Source organism: Salvelinus fontinalis, chromosome 1, assembly GCF_029448725.1.
Source record: "Salvelinus fontinalis isolate EN_2023a chromosome 1, ASM2944872v1, whole genome shotgun sequence".
Taxonomy (NCBI): Eukaryota; Metazoa; Chordata; class Actinopteri; order Salmoniformes; family Salmonidae; genus Salvelinus; species Salvelinus fontinalis.
In genome coordinates, this window is record NC_074665.1 from 68,994,502 (window position 1) to 69,014,598 (window position 20,097).

The following is a 20,097-nucleotide window of genomic DNA, read 5'->3' on the forward strand; positions in this document are numbered from 1 at the left end:
TTAGAAATCCTTCTATAACTTGTTTCCTCCCCTTCATCAACACTGATTCGAAGTGGATTTAACAAGTGACATCAATATGGGATCATAGCTTTCACCTGGATTCACCTGGTCAGTCTGTCATGGAAAGGGTGTTTTTCCTATCCACCATGCCTCTACATCTGCATTGCTTGCTCTCTAGGATTTTAGGTTTGGTTTCTGTATAAACACTTTGTGACGACTGCTGCTGTAAAAAGGGCTTTATTAATACATTTGATTGATTGATGGAAAGAGCAGGTTTTCTTAATATTTTGTATACTCAGTGTATGTTGAAGGCAAGAAATAGGCAAAATGAATTATTGATTGACTCTGTGCCTGTGTGGTCCAGCGGTTACAGTCACTGACCCCGGCACACACATACCAGACTCGACATGGATTCCAATCTGGCCCACTGCCGTTTGACTCATGAATGATCGTCTATTTTTGATGCATTAATTCCGCCTGGTTGCAGGTTTAATTGTGTGTGGTTACAGGGTTAAAACAGAAACAACTCAAAGGTTAACAGTTTAAGCATTAATTACTAGTGCTTAAGGTTAGGGTTATGGTTTGGGTAAGGCTTAAAACAACGTAATAAAAACTATCAGTATTCCTAGTACTCTTGGTGCTTGCTAGAGCATTGGTCTCAGCGGTGACAATGAATAGGCTAACGGCAGCGTACAGAATGTAGCTTATATGTAGGCACTTAGATCAGTGGTTCCCAAACATTTTATAGTCTCGTACCCCTTCAAGCATTCAACCTCCAGCTGTGCAAAGTGCATCAGTGTCTTAACAACGCAATTTGCCACGGCAGGATACTCTGAGCGCAGCCCAATCCAGAAATCTGGCAGTGGCTTCTGATTTAAATAAAAATTTCACAGAACCGCTTGTTGCAATTTCGATGAGGCTCTCTTGTTCAGATATCTGGAGGCAGGGCATGAAAGGAATAATGAATCCAGTTTATGTCATCCGTTTCGGGTTTCGGGAAAGTACCTGTTTAAAAGCACACCCAACTCGCTCAGGTGCTTCGCTATATAACATTTGACATTGTCCGTAAGCTTAAGTTAATTTGCACACAAAAAATCATACAATGATGGAAAAACCTGTGTTGTCTTTGTTGTCCTTGGGGCGGAAGGTAGCCTAGTGGTTAGAGCTGACAAGGTAAAAATCTGTCATTCTGCCCCTGAACAAGGCAATTAACCAACTGTTCCGAGGCCGTCATTGAAAATAAGAATTTGTTCTTAACTGACTTGCCTAGTTAAATAAAGGTAAAAAATAATGCAGACAGAGAAGAGCGTCAACTTCTTAATCATAGCCTCAATTTTGTCCCGCAAATTGAATATAAACTCAGCAAAAAAAGAAACGTCCTCTCACTGTCAACTGCGTTTATTTTCAGCAAACTTAACATGTGTAAATATTTGTATGAACATAACAAGATTCAACAACTGAGACCATAAACTGAACAAGTTCCACAGACATGTGACTAACAGAAATGCAATAATGTGTCCCTGAACAAAGGGGCAGTCAAAATAAAAGTAACAGTCAGTACCTGGTGTGGCCACCCAGCAGCATTAAGTACTGCAGTGCATCTCCTCCTCATGGACTGCACCAGATTTGCCAGTTCTTGCTGTGAGATGTTACCCCAGTCTTCCACCAAGGCACCTGCAAGTTTCCGGACATTTCTGGGGGGAATGGCCCTAGCCCTCACTCAGGTCCCAGACGTGCTCAATGGGATTGAGATGCGGGCTCTTCGCTGGCCATGGCAGAACACTGACATTCCTGTCTTGCAGGAAATCCCGCACAGAACGAGCAGTATGGCTGGTGGCATTGTCATGCTGGAGGGTCATGTCAGGATGAGCCTGCAGGAAGGGTACCACATGAGGGAGGAGGATGTCTTCCCTGTAACGCACAGTGTTGAGATTGCCTGCAATGACAACCAGCTCTGTCTGATGATGCTGTGACACACCTCCCCAGACCATGACAGACTCTCCACCTCCTAATCGATCCCGCTCCAGATTACAGGCCTCGGTGTAACGCTCATTCCTTCGACAATAAACTCGAATCCGACCATCATCCCTGGTGAGACAAAACCGCGACTCATCAGTGAAGAGCACTTTCTGCCAGTCCTGTCTGGTCCAGCGACGGTGGGTTTGTGCCCATAGGCGACGTTGTTGCCGGTGATGTCTGGTGAGGATCTGCCTTACAACAAGCCTACAAGCCCTCAGTCCAGCCTCTCTTAGCCTATTGCGGACAGTCTGAGCACGGATGGAGGGATTGTGCGTTCCTGGTGTAACTCGGGCAGTTGTTGTTGCCATCCTGTACCTGTCCCGCAGGTGTGATGTTCGGATGTACCGATCCTGTGCAGGTGTTGTTACACGTGGTCTGCCACTGCGAGGATGATCAGCTGTCCGTCCTGTCTCCCTGTAGCGCTGTCTTAGGCGTCTCACAGTACGAATATTACAATTTATTGCCCTGGCCACATCTGCAGTCCTCATGCCTCCTTGTAGCATGCCTAAGGCACGTTCACGCAGATGAGCATCGATCCTGGGCATTTTTCTTTCTGTGTTTTTCAGAGTCCGTAGAAAGGCCTCTTTAGTGTCCTAAGTTTTCATAACTGTGACCTTAATTGCCTACCGTCTGTAAGCTGTTAGTGTCTTAACGACCATTCCACAGGTGCATGTTCATTAATTGTTTATGGTTCATTGAGCAAGCATGGGAAACAGTGTTTAAACCCTTTACAATGAAGATCTGTGAAGTTATTTGGATTTTAACGAATTACAGGTGCTGAAAAAGGGATGTTTCTTTTTTTTGCTGAGTTTAGTTGCAGAGAGTCCCTGTAATCCTAGATTCAGATCATTCAGGCAAGAAAAAACATCACCCAGATAGACCAGTCATGTGAGAAACTTGTCATCATGCAAGCGGTCAGACAAGTGAGAATGATGTCAATACTTTGCCCCTTGATAACCAGTGCACTTCTGTATGTTGTAAAAGTGTTATATGGTTGCTGCCCATGTCATTGCATAGTGCAGAAAATACACGAGAGTTCAGGGACCTTGCTTTAACAAAGTGAACCATTTTCACTGTAGTGTCCAAAACATCTTTCAAGCTTTCAGGCATTCCCTTGGCAGCAACAGCCTCTCGGTGGATGCTGCAGTGTACCCAAGTAGAGTCGGGAGCAACTGCTTGCACGGGTGTTACCACTCAACTATGTCTCCCTGTCATGGCTTTTGCGCCACTAGTACAGATACCAACATGAGCAGCAGCTACGTTTGGCTACATACGCACCGTTAGTGGAATTCCTGCGAGAGAGTAATGGTTAATGTGATTGGATGTTAATTATTTGACTAGCCTACTTGTATTTGACATTGTGTTGTTATTTCATTGAACACTAGATGGTTTAATTTTATTTTTGGCAGTGAAATGAGGCTACTCAGGCGAGAAAATTATCTCACCCAAATGTATAGCCCCGTTGGAAATATAAATGGACTGTTTGACAAATAAAATAAAAAAAATGTGAATCACATTATTATTTGGCGTATCCCCTGACGGCATAGCACGTACCCTTGGGCTGTACATATTTGAAATGTCAAAATAAATCCAGTCAATCAGGGGGGGTGGAGTTATTTGTGCCAGAAGGACGTTGGCTGGAATCAAACCCACGCCAACATGGTAGCCCCATACTGTATGTGCGCACTGATGGAAGTGTCCCTAACCACTAGACCACCCCAGGCCACGATTGAACTTAATTTTTACCTTAGGATACATTTGAAACTTGTTTTGTCGTAGCCTAGTGGAGACCAATATCTATCTTGTGTTATTATGCTATCCACTGACTGTAATGAGTGTCCATGACAGACTGACCAGGTGAATCCAGGTGAAAGCTATCATCCCTTTATGTCAGCTGTTAAATCCAGATGCATGGGAGGAGACAGGTTAAATAAATATTTTTAAGCCTTGAGACAGTTCTGACATGGATTGTGTATGTGTGCCATTCAGAGGGTGAATGAGTAAGACAAAAGTGTGTATCAAGAATGGTCCACCATCCAAAGCACATCCAGCCAAGGGCAGGTCAGTGGTTGAAAAATGGGTCATTGATCAACGATTACAAGGGAGGCTGACACGAAATGTGCAGAGCAACAGACGGCTACAGTTAGTCAACTGACAGTCCAGTACAACCAATAAAAGAATGCACAACTCAACGTACCTTGACATGAATTGGGTATGGCAACAGATGACCTTACAGAGTTGTACTTCTTTCAGAAGAAAACAAGAAACTGCAGTTGCAGTGGGCTAAGGAATGAAAACACTGGACACTGGAGAATTGGAAAAACATTGTCTGGTCTGATGCATCCTGGTCCCTGCTGTTTCACGCTGATGGGAAGACTAGGGTATGAAGAAAACCACGAGTACATGCATCAATCATGCCGCCTGTCATCATTGCAGGGTAGTGGTGGTGGTGTGATGGTGTGGGGTGTGTTTTCATGGCACACATTGGGCCCCTTGATAAAGTTGGAGCAACGTTTGAATGCCACAGGATATCTGAACATCATTGCCAATCAGGTGCATCCCTTCATGGCAGCAGTGTAACCATCTGCAAATATATATTTTTCAGCAGGATAATGCCCCATGCCACAAGGCTAGGATTGTCCAGGAATGGTTCCACGAAAATGACAATGAATTCAGCTTACTGCAAGTGGCCTGCCCAGTCACCAGATCTCAAGTCAATGGAGAATCTGTGGGATGAGACGGAATGAGCTAATCGGAGTAGAGATCCACTATCAGACAACTTGACACAACTGTGGGAAGCATTGGAGGCAACACTGGCCAGCATCCCTGTTGAACGCTTTTGACACTTTGTAGAGACCATGACCCGACAAATTTGAGGCTGTTCTGAGGGCAAAAGATACATTTTTGATACATTCAGATACATTCTTGTACATTTGAATCTTGCAGTAATAAAGACTTGTCCTAATGTTTGTGTGAGCGAGAGAGAAAATGATTTTGATAGCAATCCCTGTTCCCAATGACTCAGCTGCCCCTGCATGAACCAAAAGAGATTTGCTCATTTTCAGACACTCACGAGGCTCATTTGAATTTCCTGATGCAGCAGGAAAATTATCTGTGACAAAAGAGTGATCAAGTTAAGATCCAACATCTGGAATGCACTACAGTCCTCAGCTACAGTTGAAACCTTTAACTAAAGTGTATATTTGACACCACAGTTAGGACTCTCCTTATAACCATTCACTCAGATCAGCTTTGGAGAGGGTGTCCCAGAACAAAATAAGACATAAAAAGAAAAATGTGAACAAATAACAGAGGTGGAAAGAAAAACGGAGTGAGAGAGGGGAAAAAGGGTAATAAGTAAATACTTAGTCAGGAGATGTTTTGGAACTGCTTAGATGAGAAATCGAATAAAATGTCTTCTTCAAACCCAAGGACACTTTATACAGTATGAATCACAAATGGGTCTAAACTTCGGTGACAGTGGTCTGTTTGAATGTGTGAACTTTACATGTGTAGTGCTGAGAGAATGAACCCGAACACTTAACTACTACTGCGTTTTAGAGATGAGCTTCCGAGTATAGACCACCCTCATAGACCACCCTCTGCCCCCAGCCTCCAATTGCTCTTAAACGCAAGTAAAACTAAATGCATGCTCTTCAACCGATCGCTGCCTGCACCTGCCCGCCCGTCTAACATCACTACTCTGGACGGTTCTGACTTAGAATATGTGGACAACTACAATACCTAGGTGTCTGGTTAGACTGTAAACTCTCCTTCCAGACTTACATCAAACATCTCCAATCCAAAATTAAATCTAGAATTGGCTTCCTATTTCGCAACAAAGCATCCTTCACTCATGCTGCCAAACATACCCTCGTAAAACTGACCATCCTACCAATCCTCGACTTCGGCGATGTCATTTACAAAATAGCCTCCAATACCCTACTCAATAAATTGGATGCAGTCTATCACAGTGCCATCCATTTTGTCACCAAAGCCCCATATACCACCCACCACTGCGACCTGTACTCTCTCGTTGGCTGGCCCTCGCTTCATACTCGTCGCCAAACCCTCTGGCTCCAGGTCATCTACAAGTCCCTGCTAGGTAAAGTCCCCCCTTATTTCAGCTCGCTGGTCACCATAGCAGCACCCACCTGTAGTACGCGCTCCAGCAGGTATATCTCTCTGGTCGCCCCCAAAACCAATTCTTCCTTTGGCCGCCTCTCCTTCCAGTTCTCTGCTGCCAATGACGTGAACGAACTACAAAAATCTATGAAACTGGAAACACTTATCTCCCTCACTAGCTTTAAGCACCAGCTGTCAGAGCAGCTCACAGATTACTGCACCTGTACATAGCCCATCTATAATTTAACTCAAATAACTACCTCTCCCCCTACTGTATTTATTTATTTTGCTCCTTTGCACCCGATTATTTCTATCTCTACTTTGCACATTCTTCCACTGCAAATCTACCATTCCAGTGTTTTACTTGCTATATTGTATTTACTTCGCCACCATGGCCTTTTTTTGCCTTTACCTCCCTTATCTCACCTCATTTGCTCACATTGTATATAGACTTATTTTTCTACTGTATTATTGACTGTATGTTTGTTCTACTCCACTTCTCTGTGTTGTTGTATGTGTCGAACTGCTTTGCTTTATCTTGGCCAGGTCGCAATTGTAAATGAGAACCTGTTCTCAACTTGCCTACCTGGTTAAATAAAGGTAAAATAACATTTAAAAAAAAAAAAAAATTAAAAATTGTCTCATACACATGGTTAGCAGATGTTAATGCGAGTGTAGCGAAATGCTTGTGCTTCTAGTTCCAACATTGCAGTAATAACCAACGAGTAATCTAACCTAACAATTTCACAACAGCTACCTTATACACACAAGTGTAAAGGGATGAAGAATATGTACATAAAAATATATGAATGAATAATGGTACAGAACGGCATAGGCAAGATGCAGTAGATGGTATAGAGTACAGTATATACATATGAGACGGGTATGTAAACATTATATTAAGTGGCATTGTTTAAAGTGGCTAGTGATACATTTTTTACATCATTGAAGTGGCTGGAGTTGAGTCAGTATGTTGGCAGCTGCCACTCATTGTTAGTGGTGCCTGTTTAACAGTCTGATGGCCTTGAGATAGAAGCTGTTTTTCAGTCTCTCGGTCCCTGCTTTGATGCACCTGTACTGACCTCGTCTTCTGGATGGTAGCGGTGTGAACAGGCAGTGGCTCGGGTGGTTGTTGTCCTTGATGATCTTTATGACCTTCCTTTGACATCGGGTGGTGTAGGTGTCCTGGAGGGCAGGTAGTTTGCCCCCGGTGATGCGTTGTGCAGACCTCACTAGCCTCTGGAGAGCCTTACGGTTGTGGGCGGAGCAGTTGCCGTACCAGGAGGTGATACAGGCCGACAGGATGCTCTCGATTGTGCATCTGTAGAAGTTTGAGTGTTTTTGGTGACAAGCCAAATTTCTTCAGCCTCCTGAGGTTGAAGAGGCTCTGTCGCGCCTTCTTCACCACGCTGTCTGTGTGGGTGGACCATTTCAGTTTGTCCGTGATGTGTACGCCGAGGAACTTAAAACTTTCTACCCTCACCACTACTGTCCCGTCGATGTGGATAGGGGGATGCTCCCTCTGTTGTTTCCTGAAGTCCAAGATTATCTCCTTTGTTTTGTTGACGTTGAGTGTGAGGTTATTTTCCTGACACCACACTCCGAGGGCCCTCACCTCCTCCCTGTAGGCCGTCTCTAAATAATAATAGCAATTAAATAATAATAATACTTTTTTTAAAGTACATTAACAGCTAATAGGCCTACAACTAATAATAACTACTGCTACAACTACTAATACAAATAATACAACTAAGTACAGTACCTATAATATATAGTGCATTCAGGAAAATATTCAGACCCCTTGACTTTACACATTTTGTTACATTACAGCCTTATTCTAAAATTGATGAAATCGTTTTTTTCCTCCTCAATCTACACACAATACTCCAAAATGACAAAGCAAAAACAGTTTTTTAGACATTTTTGCCAGTTTTATAGAACATTTAAAACTGAAATATCACATTTACGTAAGTATTCAGGCCCTTTACTAACTTTGTTGAAGCACCTTTGGCAGAGATACAGCCTCGATTCTTCTTGGATATGACGCTACAAGCTTGGCCCACCTGTATTTGGGGAGTCTTTTCCATTCTTCTCTGCAGAGCCTCTCAAGCTCTGTCAGGTCGGATGGGGAGCGTGTATCACTTAAGGACATTCACAGACTATTCCTGAAGCCACTACTGCGTTGTCTTGGCTGTGTGCTTAGGGTCGTTGTCAGGTTGGAAGGTGAACCTTCAGCTGAGTGCTCTGGAGCAGGTTTTCATGAAGGAACTCTCTGTACTTTGCTCCGTTCATCTTTTTCTCGATCTTAACTACTCTCTCAGTCCCTGTTATTAAAAACAACCCCACAGCATGATGCTGCCACCACCATGCTTCACCGTTGGGATGGTGTCAGGTTTCCTCCAGACGTGATGCTTGGCAATCAGTCTAAAGAGTTCAATCTTGGTTTCATCAGACCAGAGAATCTTGTTTCTCATGGTCTGAGAGTCCTTTAGGTACCTTTTGGCAAACTCCAAGCGGCCTGTCATGTGCCTTTTACTGAGGAGTGGCTTCCGTATGGCTGCAGTACCATAAAGGCCTGATTGGTGGAGTGCTACAGAGATGGTTGTCCTTCTGGAAGGTTCTCCCATCTCCACCGAGGAACTCTGGAGCTCTGTCAGAGTAACCATCGGCTTCTTGGTCACCTCCCTGACCAAAACCCTTCTCCCCCGATTGCTCAGTTAGCCCAGTATACATACAGTACCAGTTAAAAGTTTGGACACACCTACTCATTCAAGGGTTTTTCTTTATTTTTACTATTTTATACATTTTAGAATAATAGTGAAAACATTAAAACTATGAAATAACACATATGGAGTCATGTAGTAACCAAAATATAGATATTGGTCTCCACTAGGTTACGACAATACAATTTTCAAATGTATCCTATGGTCAAAATACATTTTATACTTGAAATACTTCAAAATAGCCACTCTTTGCCTTGATGACAGCTTTGCACACTCTGCAAAGCTGATGTTCGATGAGAACATCTGCTCATCGAACATCTCATTACAAGATCATGGGCATTAGTATGGAGTTGTCCCCCCCCCCCCCCCCTCCTCTTCTGGGAAGGCTTTCCATTAGATGTTGGAACTGTGAGGGCTTGCTTCTATTCAGCCACATGAATATTAGTGAAGTCGAGCGATTTAGGTCTGGCTCACATTCGGCGTTCCAATTCATCCCAAAGGTGTTCGATGGAGTTGTGGTCAGGGCTCTGTGCAGGCCAGTCAAGTTCTTCCACACAGATCTCGACAAACCATTTGTGTATGGACCTCGCTTTGTGCACGGGGGCATTGTCATGCTGAAACAGGAAAGGGCCTTCCCCAAACTGTGGCCACAAAGTTGGAAGCACAGAATTTATTTGATTTTATTTAACCTTTATTTAACTGGGCAAGTCAGTTAAGAACAAATTCTTATTTACAATGACAGCCTACCCCAGACAACACTGTGCAACACACACAACAATTGTGCGCCGCCCAATGGGACTCGCAATCACGGCCAGATGTGATGCAGTCTGGATTCGAACCAGGTGGTGCCTCTTGCACTTGCACTGAGATAAAGTGTGATAGCCCACTGCGCCATTCGGGAGCCCAATTGAAATGTCTGGAATGTCATATTCAAAACCGATAAGATTTCCGTTCACTGGAACTACGGGGCCTAGCCCGAACCATGAAAAACTGCCCCAGACTATTTTTCCTCCTCCACCAAACTTTACAGTTGGCACTATGCATTGGGGCAGGTAGCGTTCTACTGGCATCTGCCAAATCCATATTCGTCTGTCGGACTGCCAGATGTTGAAGCATGATTCATAACTCCAGAAAACACTTTTCCACTGCTCCAGAGTCCAATGGCAGCAAGCTTTACATCACTCCAGCCGACGCTTGGCATTGCGGATGGTGATCTAAAGCTTGTGTGCGGCTGCTCGGCCATGAAATTTCATGAAGCTCCCGACGAACAGTTCTTGTGCGGACGTTGCTTCCAGAGGCAGTTTGGAACTTGGTAGTGAGTGTTGCCACCGAGGACAGACGATTTTTACACACTACGCACTTCAGCACTCGGCGGTCCAGTTCTGTGAGCTTCAATGCCACTCTGACATTGCTTGTCCTAATATTTATATATTTCTTAATTCCATTCTTTTACTTTTAGATTTGTGTGTATTGTTGTGAATTGTTAGATACGTAACTCCACTGTTGGAGCTAGGAACACAAGCATTTCGCTACACTCGCAATAACATCTGCTAAAAATGTGTTTGTGACCAATACGATTTGATTTGTGTGGCCTACCACTTCATGGCTGAGAAACGTTGTTGCTCCTAGACGTTTCCACTTCACAATAACAGCACTTACAGTTGACCGGAGCAGCTCTAGCAGGGCTTATATTTGAAAAACGGACTTGTTGGAAAGATGGTATCCTATGACGGTGCCACGTTGAAAGTCACTTAGCTCTTCAGTAAGGCTATTCTACTGCAAATGTTTGTCTATGGAGATTGCATGGCGGTGTGCTTGATTTAATACACCTATCAGCAACGGGTGTGACTGAAATAGCTGAATCCACTCATTTGAAGCGGTGTACACATACACTACAAAAGTATCTTTATCTTCAACCCCTACATTTCACCCCTTACCCCTATTCCCTACCCCCTAACCCCCAAAACCTGACCTTTACCCTCTAACCTTTAGACTGGAGGGAGAGTGATGGTCGTGAGCCCAGGAGAAGAGGGCACATAGAGGCTATGGAGCGCTTGCTGCAACAGGTCCGCGCTACACACACACACTACAGCTGCGGAGGTGAGTAGACACACACACGTAAAACAGCTCTCTCTTCTCCATCAGTGTGTGTTTGTGTGTCTGCGTGTGTGTCTTCTCACTCTAAGGCCACACTTCTTCCAGTAGATTAACTTTGTATGAAAGTGAATAAATTAAGCATGAAACTAAAAGTGTTTTTACTCCAGTACGCTATGAATGGGTTCTCACAGTACCTCTCACACACACACAAACAGTAGGCACTCCTCTCGTCACTGCCCCCCCCCCCCCCCCCCCTTACACGCCAGGGGTCCGTGTGTACATAAATAATGTTTAATACGTTTATCCATTCTGGATTATACACATTTATGTGTTTTAGCATGTCAACCGTATAGCCTTGCTTTGTAAATCATCATGCTGGTAGAGAAAATACACCTAGGGGGAGAGATGGTAAGAGCTACTAAAGCCCACCGTGAGTGGCGGTCAGCGCTGCAGGTAGTTGTTGTTCATAAGATCAGGTCCACCATCAGGTTGGGCGATTTCTCGACCATTATGATGGATACTAGCTGGTTTCAGATCAGTCCCAGCACAGGGTAGGTAGAGTTTCATTAGCAAGTGTGTGCGCGTGTGTTGGTGGTACGATGCGGCCTCAGTGTCTGGCTTCAAGCTTGACCCCAATCTTCGTGGTGGCGTGGGGGATAGGAGGAAGAGAGGGAGGGATAGATGGAGAGAGGTATAGAGGGCGGCTGTGCAGGCAGGGTGCTGAAAGTTGCCCAGCACGCACAAACGGCAGCTTCATGTCTAATGTGGGACTCCCCGAGAGGGAGCGTGCATGTGTGTTTGTTGGCGGGGGGGGGGGGGGGGGGGGAGAAAAACCCACCGTCACTCAACCGCTTAGGAGTGAACAGCTATGATGTCAGTGGGTTCGCAGCCAGCCAGCCACGCACGCACGCGTGCGCACACATACACACACACACACAGTCTGGAGTAGTAGAATATGTATATTAGAAAGAGATGGGGTGTGTGAGATTGTTTGTCAAAGTGGATTTTGGACAGACACTTGAAAACAGAGAGCAACCTCATGGAAGGACAGAAAAAAATGTGTTAAACTTAGTAGTGAAAAAACTTCTGTAGGCATTTATTTGGAGTTGTTTGAATTCATGGTTAGAGTGTTCAGTTAATTACTCACTCTAGTAGTGTGAGTGTGTGTCTGACCATGGGTGTGTGTGTGTCTGCGCACCCTCGCTCTGTGGGGTGTGTGTTGACATAGTTTATTTTTGGTGTGTCAGTGTTAAAAAATACCTTTGCAAAATGAATCAGAGGTTGGTACAATGCCACCACTATAGAAGGCTGGGAGCAAACCCCTCATTTACCAGGAAGGTTATCTTCATTTCTGATGTGTATATGTGGAGCTGAGAGGACCTACACTACCAGCACAGCACAGAGAGAGGGGTGTGTGGCACACTGCACCCTGTATTCCCCCGCAGACACCCCACACACACTGCTATGTTCGCACACAAACACACACAACCAGCCCCAAATGGATCACACACACATTATTGTGCTCACACACACACTCTTTCTCTCACTCTCACTCACTGCACAGCTATGTAAGCAACCTCTCCAAACGGTATGATGAGCTTTTGGGGAGATTTCTTTCTCCTCGACTCTCTCTCTTTCACTCTTTCACTCTTTCACTCTTTCACTCTTACACACACACACACACACACACACACACACACACACACACTCTCTCCGCATCTCTCTTTCCTCACTTCCACCCCTTCCCCCTCTCTGTCTGTTTGTGCCAGCAGTAGTAGTTGGATCAGATTGAACGGTCCTCATCTCATTAATCACTACCAATTCTGTTTCTCTCACTCTCTCTCCTTTCTCTTTTTATTCTCTGTGACGAGGATCAAGCAGCCTTTGTCATATTATCCACTTGTCAAAAGCAGTTAACCTTGTGGAAACAGAAATACATGTAGACTTAAAGACTTGCAAGTCACCTGCACCTTCTTCTGTTCTGAAAATAATTCTGTCTTGTGAAAATACACACTTTTTTAATTGTAACAATGCTGGATGCTATAAGAGTTTTTGGAGAATATTAAAAGAGAGCATTAAACTAGTTAACTATGTTTTGAATACCTAAACGTTAAAGCTGTAGTCAGTAGATGAGAGAGTAGTAAAGAGAGAGAGGGAGACAGCGAGAAAGGGCAATCAGTGAAGAACACACACCATTGTTAATACAACCCATATTTATGTTGATTTATTTTCCCTTTTGTACTTTAACTATTTGCACATCATTACAACACTGTATATATACATAATGACATTTGAAATGTCTCTATTCCTTTGGAACTTTTGTGAGTGTAATGTTTACTGTTAGTTTTTGTTTATTTCACTCGTTTGCTATGTATTTCACTTGCTTTGGCAATGCAAACATTGGCTTCCCGTGCCAATAAAGCCCCTTAAATTGAAATTGAGAAAGAGAGCGACAGAGAGAGATAGACAGAGAGACATGGAGAGAGATAGACAGAGAGACATGGAGAGAGATAGACAGAGAGACATGGAGAGAGATAGACAGAGAGACATGGAGAGAGATAGACAGAGAGAGATTGACAGAGATGCGGAGAGAGATATACAGAGATGCAGAGAGAGACAGAGAGACATGGAGAGAGATAGACAGAGAGACATGGAGAGAGATAGACAGAGAGAGATAGACAGATGCGGAGAGAGATAGACAGAGATGCAGAGAGAGATAGAGAGACATGGAGAGAGATAGACAGAGAGACATGGAGAGAGCCTCAATCTTTAGTCTGATAATGGGGATTATATACGTCAGTTCCTGATCCTCAGGAAGTTAGAGGCTTCACAAGGAAGAATTCTCCCTTCTTGTATCCCTCCCTCCATCTCCTTCCCCTCCCTCCATCCCTCCTCCCCCCCTCCCTCCATCTCCTTCCCCTCCCTCCCTCCATCTCCTTCCCCTCCCTCCATCTCCTTCCCCTCCCTCCATCTCCTTCCCCTCCCTCTATCTCCTTCCCCTCCCTCCATCTCCTTCCCCTCTCTCCTTCCCCTCCCTCCCTCCATCCCTCCTTCCCCTCTCTCCTTCCCATCTCTCTTTCCCCTCCATCCCTCCTTCCCCTCGCTCCATCCCTCCTTCCCCTCTCTCCATCTCTCCTTCCCCTCTCTCTCTCCATCTCTCCTTCCCCTCTCTCTCTCCATCCCTCCTTCCCCTCTCTCCATCTCTCCTTCCCCTCTCTCTCTCCATCTCTCCTTCCCCTCTCTCTCTCCATCTCTCCTTCCCCTCTCTCTCTCCATCTCTCCTTCCCCTCTCTCTCTCCATCTCTCCTTCCCATCTCTCTTTCCCCTCCATCTCTCCTTCCCCTCTCTCCATCTCTCCTTCCCCTCTCTCTCTCCATCTCTCCTTCCCCTCCCTCCATCCATCTCTCCTTCCCCTCCCTCCATCCATCTCTCCTTCCCCTCCCTCCATCCATCTCTCCTTCCCCTCCCTCCATCCCCTCCCTCCATCCCCTCCCTCCATCTCTCCTTCCCCTCCCTCCATCTCTCCTGTCCCAGGGGAGTGGGTGACATTACCAGACCGTGGCGTGGGCACGTATCTTTTTTCCTTCCTTCCCTCCATCTATCCTTAGGGCAATGATACTTTGACTGAAATTGTGACTGAACCGAGTAGAGTTAGCTAACAGTATACTGTGGTCAGTCTGTCTGACTGCCTTGTGTTTCCACACTGTGATTATGTGTTTAATTAGCTGGTAGAGTCCCTGTGGTCTGGAGATTGGCATCACTGGGGCCAAGGGTCATGGGGCAGATAGCAGGGTGATGGGGGTGAGAGGGGGGAGATACAGGGTTAGATAGGGGCTATGGAGGATAGACAGCTGAACAGACTGAGATAAAACAACGGAGTGTCACTGAAGCTTGACAGTTGACCAGCACTGTGAACCTCTTATTTCTGACTCACTCACTCTTCCCCTGCTGTTTTGTGATTGTTTCCTTTCATTCAATTGCCAAAAAAGGACACGACATTACACAGTCAACAAGGTTGTTCTCTCCTGCTCTCTTTCTCTGTCTCTCTCGATCTCTCTCTCTCTCTCTAGCTCACTCCGATAAAGTGAGTAAGACTCACTATGCTCCTTAGAAAGTCAAGGTCCTAGTACAGCACTGAACACAGACAATAACAACAATTACAATACTGAATAAACATTAGAAGATATATGTTCAAGTTCTGTACAATAACAGTTAATTCAATACTGATCAACATGCAGGGAATAACATTGTAACAGTATGGAGAAACACATACAGAGACACTCCATGGTCAATTTCAAAAGTCAGACAGAACCATGCAGCTGTGTGTTAGCGCTGGATTTCTTTAAACTAACTGGAGACTACAAACACCTGTGATCATCCGGTGGCCAACAACGGATAACTCCAACAAGGTTAAAATAACACAGTTAGCAGGGTTGGTTGTCGTAACAGCATTTGAATAGCGAACAACATATAGGGAATAACAGCATTACAATACTGAAAAACACACAAAACACCAAGATATTATAACACAATAACACCCAGGCCAGGCCTGGCTTTATAGACACTACTATGACAGCATTTACATTCTGAAAGCATTTGAGTATTTCAAATCAGAGCACAAACAGACATATACAGACACTAGTTCATGTTCAAAACAGCAGAAGTAATGAGACCAACAAATAAGAGGTTAAATGTCTTCTTTACTATGAAGACAAGTAATCAGTTTCTCTTCTTCCTCATCCTGTCTCCTCTCCTACTCTCAGACACATCAAAGCTCCAGAACCCAAGCCGTAAGCAGTCCGTCTCCAGAAGTCTCAAGCACCTGTTTAACTCTTCAAACAAGTTCGTGAAGACACTCAAAAGGTGAGCTAGTAGTGTTTTTGTGTAAATTACACCACCTGGATGTACATCATGGACTGTTCAAATTGGAGACTCGCCATTGTGTAACTGAGCTGGACTGTTCCATTGTGCTGGTTTTATAGGGGGGTTTACCTGGCGGCAGTGTTTTACCACAAAGACAGTGTTCTGGTGACCACAGAGGACCAAATCCCTATAGTGGAGGTGGATGACTCCTACGGCAGCTCTCTCATGCAGGACTTCCTCTGGTTCACTAAGGTATTGTGGGTAATGTAGTACATTATATCAAGAACAGTGGCCACATTGAATAGAGTTTTTGTATGACTAAATTGCATCAAGCAGGATTCTGCATTTCACTTTATACTTAGCAGAGTAAAAATGTATGTACCATGATACCTTTTCTAGATTATCTTCATGGTGCAGTCTCTCTCTCTCTCTCCTCTCTCTCTATATCCCCTCCCTCTCTCTGTAGTTGTCATGTATGTGGGAGGATGTGCGGTGGCTGAGACAGAGTATGTCTGTCTCCATGTCCTCCTCCTCCACTCTACAGGCCAGACAGAAGATGCTGTCTGCCGCCGGGCAACTACAGGTACACTTGTGTATGTGTGTGGTATGTGAGTGAGAGATGAATAGATAGGCAAACATACAGATATAAGGATTTATTGGTGTATTCATTGATTGGTTAATCAACTGATGTCATTCTCAGAATCTGTTAGGCACACACAACCTGGGGCGTGTCCACTACGAGCCCATCAAGGATCGTCATGGTAATGTATTGCTATTGACGATCAGGGACATGGAGAGCCAGTACTCCTTCTTCAATGGGAAGTGGATGCAGGTGTCCAAGCTACAGAGCCAGAGGAAGAGTCTGTCCACACCTGAGGAACCCTACGCACTGGACATACTGCTAATAACCATACAGGTAGAAGATAGCTTTACCATAACATTACCACAACCCTACCATAACCTTAACATAACTCTACTATAACCCCACCATAACATAACCATATCATAGTGGTCATAGTGTAGCTCAGTTGGTACAGCATGGCACTTGCTACGTCAGTATAGTAGGTTTGATTCCAGGTATCACCCATACTTATGCACACATAACTTTAAGTCTCTTTGGATAAAAGTGTCTGCTAAGTAGCATATATTATAACCAATGATGTATATAAACCCTGAATGAGAGGGTTTGAAGCCACCGGTCGGCCATATTGGCACTCGCCAGAAGAAGCAGTCCTCCATAGGAATGAATGGAATTCTACAGTATTTCAATAAATATTTCATGGACAAAATTACATATATTTAAGTATTTTTTGTTGTAGTGGGGACAGTAACATTAGAACGTTCAAAAATGTATACCTTAAGGAACATGTTTATCTCACATATCATTTTAAAGTATGCATTGAGATGTCTATAATAAAATAAACGTGGCAAAAGCAAATGTAGACATTAATTAATGCATTTCTTTAGCTTCCAAAATTTTTTATACATGGTGGGGGAGTGCCAAGATGGCTTCATTACAGCGCCCCCTGTCAGTCATCTAGTGTATATATAAATAATTGATTATGACCCTATGCACTGGACATACTGCTCATCACTATACAGGTACCACACACATACGCACACACATTCACCCACTGACCCTGTATATTCTCTCTCCCCTTTTTCTCTCTCTCTTTCTCTCTCTCTGTCTCTCTTTCCCTCCCTCCCTCCCCAGGACATCTTGGCCTACCAGAGGCGTAGCCAGCATCGCCTGGTCCCAGGTCTGTACCTGGGCTACCTGAAGCTCAGCAGCTCTGTAGACCAGATCAGGGTGCTGGTGCCACAGAGGATGCCCAACATGCTGTGCCACGCGCGGGTACGAGACAACGCCAATGTCTCCAGGTAAGGACTCACCACAGCTGGATGTATACTTACTGTCTTACTTACTCTTACCTTTACATTACCTTTGGATTTGTAGGGGGTGACACACACAGCAACCAAGATGCAACTTTGTAGCAAGCAACCAAAATTGCATCCAGATTACTTCATGTGACATCAGTTTAAGGCTGCAATGAACTCCCTCCATGAAACATGTTGAGCGTCACTTCAAGACAGGTTGATTTTGGAACGCTCCTCCATCATAGTGTTGCAACATGGTTCCAGGCCTCATATACACCTCAAAATTCTAGCCCGGTCCAACCTAAGCATGGTGAGCTGAAGCCCGAGCCCAGGCTCGGACCGACATCACAGAAATTAAATTAGCCCGAACCTGAAATAAAAGCCATATTACTAGAAAACAGTATATTGATTTAAACTCGTATTGAGAGCAATGCGGTGTATGCAGGCGCCAGCGGAGTGAGAAGACGAGGAAACAGTCCTTGGGGTGGATGCAGGCGGCAGCGGAGTGAGAAGACGAGGAAACAGTCCTTGGGGTGGATGCAGGCGGCAGCGGAGTGAGGAGACGAGGAAACAGTCCTTGCGGTGGATGCAGGCGGCAGCGGAGTGAGAAGACGAGGAAACAGCCCTTGGGGTGGATGCAGGCGGCAGCGGAGTGAGAAGACAAGGAAACAGTCCTTGGGGTGGATGCAGGCGGCAGCGGAGTGAGAAGACGAGGAAACAGCCCTTGGGGTGGATGCAGGCGGCAGCGGAGTGAGAAGACAAGGAAACAGTCCTTGGGGTGGATGCAGGCAGCAGCGGAGTGAGGAGACGAGGAAACAGCCCTTGGGGTGGATGCAGGCGGAGTGAGGAGACGAGGAAACAGCCCTTGGGGTGGATGGAGGCAGCAGCGGAGTGAGGAGACGAGGAAACAGCCCTTGGGGTGGATGCAGGCGGCAGCGGAGTGAGAAGACGAGGAAACAGTCCTTGGGGTGTATGCAGCGGAGTGAGAAGACGAGGAAACAGCCCTTGGGGTGGATGCAGGCAGCAGCGAAGTGAGGAGACGAGGAAACAGTCCTTGGGGTGGATGCAGGCGGCAGCGGAGTGAGAAGACGAGGAAACAGTCCTTGGGGTGGATGCAGGCGGCAGCGGAGTGAGAAGACGAGGAAACAGCCCTTGGGGTGGATGCAGGCAGCAGCGGAGTGAGGAGAGGAGGAAACAGTCCTTGGGGTGGATGCAGGCGGCAGCGGAGTGAGGAGACGAGGAAACAGTCCTTGGGGTGGATGCAGGCGGCAGCGGAGTGAGGAGACGAGGAAAGAGTCCATGGGGTGGATGCAGGCAGCAGCGGAGTGAGGAGACGAGGAAACAGCCCTTGGGGTGGATGCAGGCAGCAGCGGAGTGAGGAGACGAGGAAACAGCCCTTGGGGTGGATGCAGGCAGCAGCGGAGTGAGGAGACGAGGAAACAGTCCTTGGGGTGGATGCAGGCAGCAGCGGAGTGAGGAGACGAGGAAACAGCCCTTGGGGTGGATGCAGGCGGCAGCGGAGTGAGGAGACGAGGAAACAGTCCTTGGGGTGGATGCAGGCGGAGTGAGGAGACGAGGAAACAGTCCTTGGAGTGGATGGAGGCAGCAGCGGAGTGAGGAGACGAGGAAACAGTCCTTGGAGTGGATGGAGGCAGCAGCGGAGTGAGGAGACGAGGAAACAGCCCTTGGGGTGGATGCAGGCGGAGTGAGGAGACGAGGAAACAGCCCTTGGGGTGGATGCAGGCGGAGTGAGGAGACGAGGAAACAGCCCTTGGGGTGGATGCAGGCGGAGTGAGGAGACGAGGAAACAGCCCTTGGGGTGGATGCAGGCGGCAGCGGAGTGAGAAGACGAGGAAACAGCCCTTGGGGTGGATGCAGGCGGCAGCGGAGTGAGGAGACGAGGAAACAGCCCTTGGGGTGGATGCAGGCGGAGTGAGGAGACGAGGAAACAGCCCTTGGGGTGGATGCAGGCGGAGTGAGGAGACGAGGAAACAGCCCTTGGGGTGGATGCAGGCGGCAGCGGAGTGAGGAGACGAGGAAACAGTCCTTGGGGTGGATGCAGGCGGAGTGAGGAGACGAGGAAACAGCCCTTGGGGTGGATGCAGGCGGCAGCGGAGTGAGAAGACGAGGAAACAGCCCTTGGGGTGGATGCAGGCGGCAGCGGAGTGAGGAGACGAGGAAACAGCCCTTGGGGTGGATGCAGGCGGCAGCGGAGTGAGGAGACGAGGAAACAGTCCTTGGGGTGGATGCAGGCAGCAGCGGAGTGAGGAGACGAGGAAACAGTCCTTGGGGTGGATGCAGGCGGAGTGAGGAGACGAGGAAACAGTCCTTGGAGTGGATGGAGGCAGCAACGGAGTGAGGAGACGAGGAAACAGCCCTTGGGGTGGATGGA

At 46.2% G+C, this 20,097-nt stretch overlaps 1 protein-coding gene across 1 annotated transcript in view; it reads left to right on the top strand.

Moving 5' to 3' along the window:
- ankfn1 (ankyrin repeat and fibronectin type III domain containing 1) overlaps positions 1-20,097 on the top strand; it is a 232,680-nt gene that overhangs the window by 176,432 nt on the left and 36,151 nt on the right. The window contains exons 14-19 of the mRNA XM_055931431.1: positions 10,860-10,967; positions 15,728-15,827; positions 15,947-16,079; positions 16,294-16,410; positions 16,528-16,743; positions 17,542-17,708. Of these exons, the coding sequence (XP_055787406.1) occupies positions 10,860-10,967; positions 15,728-15,827; positions 15,947-16,079; positions 16,294-16,410; positions 16,528-16,743; positions 17,542-17,708 (841 nt within the window). The remainder of the gene's footprint in view (positions 1-10,859; positions 10,968-15,727; positions 15,828-15,946; positions 16,080-16,293; positions 16,411-16,527; positions 16,744-17,541; positions 17,709-20,097) is intronic.